The sequence below is a fragment of the Camelina sativa genome, chromosome 17 (genome assembly GCF_000633955.1).
Source record: "Camelina sativa cultivar DH55 chromosome 17, Cs, whole genome shotgun sequence".
Taxonomy (NCBI): Eukaryota; Viridiplantae; Streptophyta; class Magnoliopsida; order Brassicales; family Brassicaceae; genus Camelina; species Camelina sativa.
The window spans coordinates 25,588,748-25,597,207 of record NC_025701.1 but is presented as its reverse complement, the minus strand read 5'-3'; the positions used below and the strand labels follow the sequence as shown (position 1 = coordinate 25,597,207).

The window sequence follows — 8,460 nt, the reverse complement described above, 5'->3', positions numbered from 1 at the left end:
CTCTGCAGACACGATCTGCGCGAATCCCAGCGACGAACTCCGACTCCAATCAACCCAAAATCGACTCCAATCAAGTCTATCCATCTCGGAATTCACTAGAAATCACACAAACAACGAACCCAAGCAACAAAACAACACAAACCACAAAGAAAACACACAAACAAGAGAGATCTCATGCTTAGATCAACCATGGTCAAGCACTCACCTCAAGAACAGGAAGATTGGATTGAGAAACGTGGAAAACAACACCTCCAGAAGCTCCCCCTTCGTTTCCAGCAACAGCTAACCCTCCTACAGCCTCAGATCTCTCCAAAAACCCCAAGAACAAACCCAGAAAGTCACAGAAACGTTTTCTCTCTTTTCTCTCTTTCTCTTTCTCTCAAAAGCGGCGACTACCAACAAAATAACACGACCTAGGGTCGTTTTCCCCTTTTACACACGATTTAGGGATTTTAATTGAACCAAACCGAACCAATCGACAATTAAATCAAACCCGACCAAACCGGAAAAACATGGTGTCGATCGATGCCACCAAGGGTGTCGATCGACACCCACACCAAATTTACAAAAATTGGTTCGCGGATGTTACAACATTTTTGGGTGGCAAGGTAGATCATTCTGTTAAAAAGGACGCGGTCTATCCATGTTTGCTTTGCAAGGTGAAAACTATCACTTTATGGGTTCTTTAAAACCAAAGGCTGGTGATTATGCAAAGTTTCAACAGCTTTTTATTGTTGACACTCAAAATGAAGTCCAAAATAGAGTGAATGTTATGAGGTAATAAAACCAGAGATTTAGTTTTTTTAAAATGGACTATTATATATCTTATAATTGACTGGTCCAAAAGTTACTTATGAGATATTTTTATAAAAATGCAGCAAAGAAGGTCGTGAACTCAAAGTCGATGGGAAGAAAAAATTCAGGCCAAACCTTGTGGAAAGCTTCATTAAATTGATGGACGAAGTTAATCCTCATGTAAAAGCTTTTAGAATGGCTAGAGATAGGTTTGATATGGAGAAAGAAGAATCAAACTTCCATATGAGGATTATCTCAAGTCGCAAAACTGATGGTAGGGAATACAACATCCCTACAACAGTTTATTGTTGATGCCTAAACGATGATCGAAACAAATAGGCTAAGGTATTTCAAAAAAAAAAAGAGACTTAGAAGGACATACAAGGAAGATTTGAGGAAAGTAGCAGAAGCTGGAGATGACAATCTAAACAATCTAGGAGACTCTTTCATGCTACCCGCTTCTTTTACTGGAGGACCAAGCTATATGAGACAGAGCTACCTTGATGCAATGGCTACATGTAAGAAGTTTGGGTTTCCAGACCTCTTTATTACATTCACATGCAATCCTAAGTGGCCTGAAATTGTAAGATTTGTGAATGAGAGAAAGCTAAAGGCTGAAGATAGGCCAGACACTATTTGCAAACTATTCAAGATCAAGCTTGAGAATCTAATGGATGAAATCACAACAAAACATATTTTTGGGAAAACAGTTTCAGGTTTAAATTCTTTAACTTTTTTCATTTTTAATTAAACAATTACACTTTCTTTTATAACATTACATATTAATATATAACATTTATATTATTGTGCAGCTATGTACACAGTATAATTTCAAAAAGGGGTCTTCTGCATGCTCATATTATAGTTTCGATGGATCCCAAATGCAAGTTCCCTACTGCAGACGAAATTGACAAGTTGATTTGTGCTGAAATTCCAGACAAGGAAACAGATCCAGAACTATACAATATAATATCAGAATGTATGATTCATGGTCCATGTGGTGCTGCTTACCCATCATCTCCTTGCATGGAAGAAGGTAGTTGTTCAAAATTTTACCCAAAACAGAATGTTAAAACCACCAGCATTGACAAGGAAGGTTATCCTGTTTATAGAAGAAGAAATGATGGTCGTTTTATCGAAAAGAATGGTTTCAAATGTGATAACCGATATGTTGTTCCTTACAATCGGTTTTTGTTGCTTAAATATCATGCTCATATAAATGTGGAGTGGTGCAACCAAACAGGTTCAGTGAAGTACTTATTTAAGTATGTTCACAAAGGTAATGATCGAGTTGGTGTCATTGTTGAACCTCATAAAAAAAAGGAATTGAAGAAGGTCAGAAGAATCTTCAAAATGAGAATACGCCAGCATCAAAAGACGAAATACAAGATTACTTCGATGGCAGGTAAATAAATTGTATTCCTTCGTTCAATTTGTGTTTATATAATTCATTCTAAATCAGCTTCTTTCCCTCTTTTGAAGATATGTATCTGCATGTGAGGCTATGTGGAGGATTTTAGCTTACCCAATACATTATAGGCATACCGCTGTTGTCCCACTCACTTTCCGTGAGGAAGGCAAACATCCTATTTATTTTCGGGAAGGTGAGTCTGCACAGGATGTCATGGATCGTGATTCTCTTGATGAATCTCAGTTTCTTGCTTTATTTGAACTTAATAAGCGTGATGAAGAAGCTAGAAAGTTATTATACGAAGAAATTCCAAGCAAGTTTATATGGGATGGGAAGGAGAAAGTTTTTTCAGAAGAAAAACAAGAGCATTTGCTATAGGGAGAATTAACTATGTTCCTCCGACGATAGACGATGCATATCATTTGAGGATCCTTCTCAATTCAGCCAGAGGTCCTACCAGTTTTGATTACATTAAAACAGTGAATGGTGTTATACATAAATCGTATCATGAAGCATGTTACGCTCTTGGGTTGTTAGATGATGACAAAGAATATATTGAAGGTATCAAAGAAGCACACTTCATATGTTCTGCGAAACACTTCATGTGTTCTGCAAAGTTCGTTCGTAAAATGTTTGTGAGGATGCTTCTCTCTGCCGTGCTAAGTGCTCCTCATATTGTGTGGGAAGAAACTTGGACTATGTTATCTGAGGACATATTAAGGCGTAAAAGAGAAGAATTAAAACGACCAGGTTCATTACATTTACTATCTTTTTAAGATACATTTTAAAAAAAAATGATGTTAGATGTAGTATATAAATTAACAAATCTTATTTTACAGAGCTTACATTGAGTGATGAAGAAAGGAAAATATTTTGTCTACAAGAGATAAACAAACAGTTGAAAAGAAATGGTTCTTCACTTAAGTCTTTTAATACTCTGCCCCAGCTACAGAATGAGAATATTCCTGTCTTAAACCAGTTAATAGCTGATGAGCGTAGATTCATCAATCAAGCTGATTTTAAAAAGAATCATCTTGAGTGGTTAAATATGCTTACTGAAGAGCAGAATAAGATATATGATGAGATCATAGACTCTGTTTTCAAAGATAAAGGTGGAGTATATTTCTTATATGGTTTTGGTGGAACTGGTAAAACATTCATTTGGAAATTTTTATCTGCAGCTGTANTTATCTGCAGCTGTAAGGATAAGGGGAGAAATTGTTTTAAATACTGCTTCTAGCGGTATAGCCTCTCTTTTATTAGAAGGTGGCAGAACAGCTCATTCAAGGTTTGGCATTCCTCTTGAAGTTCATGATACATCTATGTGCAGAAGGTCAAGGTCTTCTGATTTAGGTGAATTAGTCCAAGAAGCCAAGTTGATAATTTGGGACGAAGCTCCAATAATGAGTAAATAGTGTTTTGAGACTTTAGATAGAAGTTTGAAAGATATAATGCGTGATCCAGAAGATAAACCTTTTAGGGGAAAGGTCATTATTTTTGGTGGTGATTTCCGTCAGATACTTCCTGTTATTGTTGGTGCTGGTCGAGAACAAATTGTTAACTCATCGCTTAACTCATCTTACCTTTGGAATCAGTGTAAAGTGTTAAGGCTAACAAGAAATATGAGGTTGCTGCAAAAGATAACTCCAAATGAAGCCAGGGAGATTGAAGAGTTCTCAAAATGGATTCTTGATGTTGCAGAAGGAAGACTTAATGAGCCAAATGATGGAGTTGTTGATATTGACATCCCAGAAGAATTGCTTATCACAGAAGTAAACTCTCCAATTGAATCGATCGTTAATGCAATGTATGGTAATTCGTTACATACTCCCAAGGATTCCAGCTATTTTCAAAGCAGAGCTATTTTGTGTCCTACAAATGATGATGTCAACACTATAAACGTGGCGTTTCTGGATTTTGACATCATCAATTATTCATAGTTTTGTTTCAATCGTTGATTTTGTTACAGGTGAGGAAAGGGTTTACTTAAGTTCATATAGTATTGATCCTGCAGATAAAAAGAATAAAGACAATCCTGCATATAGCTCGGATTTACTAAACTCAGTTAGGATTTCAGGAGTGCCAAACCATGCTCTTCGTTTGAAAATCGGTTGTCCAGTAATGTTGTTACGCAATATTGATGCTCATGGAGGTCTAATGAATGGTACAAGACTACAGATTACACAAATGGCTGATCATGTTATACAAGCAAGAATCATCACAGGTACGAGAGTTGGTAAAATTGTTCTTTTACCAAGGATGGTATTAATACCATCAAATACCCGTTTGCCTTTCAAAATGAGACGTAGACAATTTCCGATAAACGTTGCTTTTGCAATAACTATCAACAAAAGTCAAGGTCAGTCTCTGTCAAATGTTGGTTTATACTTTCCTAGACCGGTTTTCTCTCATGGCCAGCTATATGTAGCCATGTCCCGTGTAAGCAGTAAATCAGGATTGAAAATTCTCATTACTGACCCAAAAGGAAAACCTGAAAAGAAGACAAGGAATGTCGTCTTCAAAGAAGTTTTCCAAAACATTTGATCCACAAAAATGCATTACTTCATAAGACTCTGTTTTTACTCTGTTTCCATTCTGTAAATCTATATATACATTTTGCAAGTAAATTTAGCAAATAAATCCTGAACTTGCCACCTATTTACAAGATTGCCATTGTATTAATTATTAAATATTAACTTGATAATTAATTTAAATAATACTAAGAATCTGATTTTTGAAAACAAATTTCCAAAAAATCTTTGTAATAAATAATCTATTAATTGCTAAAAAAATCAGCCGAGATTTTCGATTTCCAAACATTAATTTCGATTATTTTACCTTATAAGATATGTTAACAATCAAATTAAAAAAATAAATTTAAATACCAAAAGATATCATATCCCTACCATATTCCTACAAAAACAAATTACAATGATTTACTCCCTAATTAGTTATTAAATCAGATTTTTTTTTGCTTGGAAAGGTTTATTTCCTCAACCTAATGTTATCCCTATAAATACTATACACCTAAACTCTGATTATATATCAACAACCAGAACTACGTAATTGTTAAACCCTCTTTTTCATGATTTTTAGATCTGTATCAACATATGTTGACTCGTGAATCTGTCTCCAAATCTTGGAAATCTTTATAAGAAAAAAAATAATGATAGAGAAACAATAGAGTGTTTATTATACTTTTTTTTTTCTTTTTGGATTACAAAGCACTATCAATATTTTGTAATATCATATACTTGGAATTTTTATAATGTAGTTATTTTTTTTTTGTCATGGTGTTTATTTCAGTTCTCAAATATAAGGTTTTCTTATACAGTTAAAGTCATTATTGTTTATTTTACTTTATTATTCTCAAATTATTCTATATTTTTTTAGATAATAACTATAGTTATTTATCTATATTAAAATTACATTTTAATTTGTTGATAATAAAAAACATCTCTAATTAAAAAATTCAGTAATTACAATTAAAATCTTTTATGGTTATAATTAATTAGTTTCCAAATTAGACAATTTATAACAAAAGATAGTTAATGTGATAGCTAAAATCTTGCAATTAAAGCAAAATAAAAACGTGATTATGAATAATTATTTTATACTAGAATCTAATTAATTTAAGAAAACTCTACAAAAATCTAAATTATTTAATGTAATTTCGTTTAATGTCATATCTTCCTATAAATATTCACTTCAGATTTTTTTTTTTTCAACCAAACTATATAAAAATTAAGATAGAACTCCATGATTGGTTGCCCAAACAGGAGGATACGAGTTTACAAAGGTAGAATCTGAAGGTAGAGATCGTGAAGATCGAGCTAGGCAATCGGCTCTGACATTGGCATCTCGAGAGATCTTGGTTAGGGTGAAGGAGGTATAAGAACTTCGAAGCAGAGAGAAATCCTCCAACAGATTAGAAAAAGCCAGCCAGTCTTCCGGCGTCTGCACCATCGCCGTTAGCTCTACGCTATCCGTCTTGAAAGCCTGACAATCGACTCCAGCCACCAGTAAAGACTCCATAGCCCAGATCAACGCTTGTAATTCTGCATGTAAAGGGGACATACTCCGACGGTGACTCCGTGCTCCCAACAGGATCGTTGTAAGCTCTCCACTGCAACACCACCAGCCCGAACCCTGGTATGGGTCTGTACCTTTCCAAGAACCATCAACTTGGCATCGGGGAGAGGAACCCCTATCCTCCGAAGAAGACGGAGGATCCAGATAATTCACTGAGTAAGACTTGGCCTCCTCCCACAACAATTTATCCGTAGCCGCTTGATTCAAAATCTCAAGAGATTCTCCCTCAATACCCTGGAAAACCTTTTTATTCCTATCTTTCACTTCAGATTTTTTTGTCTCTATATATATAAAAGAAAAGTACAAATTCAAAAATTGCTCAAAATTTCCCATATTGCCATTCAATTATGCATAAAAGAGAATGTTTATTGAAATCTGAAGGGGTAATTTTGTCAAAAATCTAAAATCACCCGTTTAATAAAGGATCCGCGTCCTCTACAAAAAAACCCGTTTAATCAAAGGTCCGCGCGTTTTACCAAGCCCGACATGTTGGTGGATCGGGTCAGCAAAATCAGATTATCTAACCCAAAATAAATTCAATTTGGTTCAATTAAAATTTGTGATTAAATTTTAAACATCTTCCTCCTGCAAAACACGAAAGGAATATTCTTATCGTATATTCGAGTAGTTTAAAACATTCCTAATCAATCATATACTCAATCAATCACGCCCTAAATAATATCTTCGTAATCTCAAAAATATCCTAAATTGTTACGATCATATATTGAATCTTTCCCGTAAATCAATCATCATTCATTCTAAATTAGCGAACTATCCTTTTCTGTTTAGCGTATCCAAGATTTTTTTGTGGAAACATTAGTACTTTTTAACCTAAACCATAAACTACTATTCATCGATAAATATGGTGATCAAACACACTCTGAAAATCATCAAAACACTTACCAGTCCTCCTTTAAAAGTCGCTAAGCACACAAAAAGTATTGGCAATGGCTGCATCCTTTGCATTTCTCCGAGATGATAAGCCTTACCAGAGATCATAACGATCTTTCAGTCTTCAAATATCCTCTAATCTTCCTTAAACTATGATATCTTCATTCCACTTTTAATTTAAAAAATCCTTAAACAGTTGATCGTATCTAAGATATTGAGCTTCCTCTCCAAGTTTTCAATCAACGCTCAAAGTAATAACCTAATTATCTAAGTTCTCTATAAATATAGAATATCATTAGATATCCTAACTCATCAAGCCATCAACTTACCTCAGAGTAAAAACTTTTTCAATTCTTCTTTTCATAGTAATTAACAATGGCGACTCAGTCTGTGGCATTCCTCAATGACGTGAACCCGTACAAGACGTTGTGGCGTGTGAAAATGAAGGTCCTCCATACCTGAAATACATACACAACAAGATTTGGTGGAACATTCGACATGGTGCTTAGTGATGTGAAGGTAATATACATCTTCTTATAATATTATCTCACCTTTTAAAACTTTTATATCATGTAGAAATACTCACGTTAACTTTCGTTTACAGGATATAAAGCTCCATGCATTCGTGAAAAAGAGCATCTCAAAAAATTTTGAAAAACGTTATTTTCTAGGACAATGGAGAATGGTGCTGGTAAGATTGTTGTTTTTTTGTTTGGTCAGATTTACTCGCTTTAAACTAAACATCTACTTGCGTTTTCAGTTTTGATAGATAAGCAATGCTCAAATGATGAATGAAGCGATTAAACTGAAGACTGAAAGCGTGAATTGTGATAAATTGGATGGAGGGAAAGCTAGATAATTGCAAGATGAAGAATTAGAAGATGGATGAGTGAGAAGAAATACAAGTCTTTTTTTATTTGGTTTTAGTTGTTGCTTTCTGAACTTTATAATATAAAATTTGTTTTTTTTTGTTTCATGTTGGTTATATTGGTGTACTCATGTTTGATCATGATCATCTAATGAATAATTTGGTTTTTCTTTTATTTCGAGAAGGGTTGTTTTTACTAATTGTGACTGCATTTTTTTGCAGAGTTAGTACTTTGCCAATTTTCTTATCTTAAAATATCAAAGAAAGATCACAAAATTCGATCAAACTATCCAAAATTCTATCGTAGAAACATAAATTTTATAAACTAAATTACCTTTGCTGGTGTCTTTAAGAATTGAACTGAAGTATGTAGTGTTCAATTCAATGGCTTTCTCTGTTTGAT

The 8,460-nt window shown here is 34.1% G+C and overlaps 1 protein-coding gene across 1 annotated transcript; it reads left to right on the top strand.

Annotated features, from left to right (window-relative positions):
* Nucleotides 3,658-4,750, top strand: LOC104759800 (ATP-dependent DNA helicase PIF1-like). The gene is made up of 2 exons (XM_010482683.1): nucleotides 3,658-4,018; nucleotides 4,176-4,750. The coding sequence occupies exons 1-2, from the start codon at nucleotides 3,658-3,660 to the stop codon at nucleotides 4,748-4,750; spliced, it is 936 nt and encodes a 311-aa protein (XP_010480985.1).

Bases quoted from the DNA above. Each gene is read 5' to 3' on its own strand.
- LOC104759800 (XM_010482683.1), top strand. From the start codon at position 3,658: ATGCGTGATCCAGAAGATAAACCTTTTAGGGGAAAGGTCATTATTTTT. The intron at 4,019-4,175 runs GTAATTCGTTAC...ATTTTGTTACAG, and splicing joins GATCGTTAATGCAATGTATG to GTGAGGAAAGGGTTTACTTA.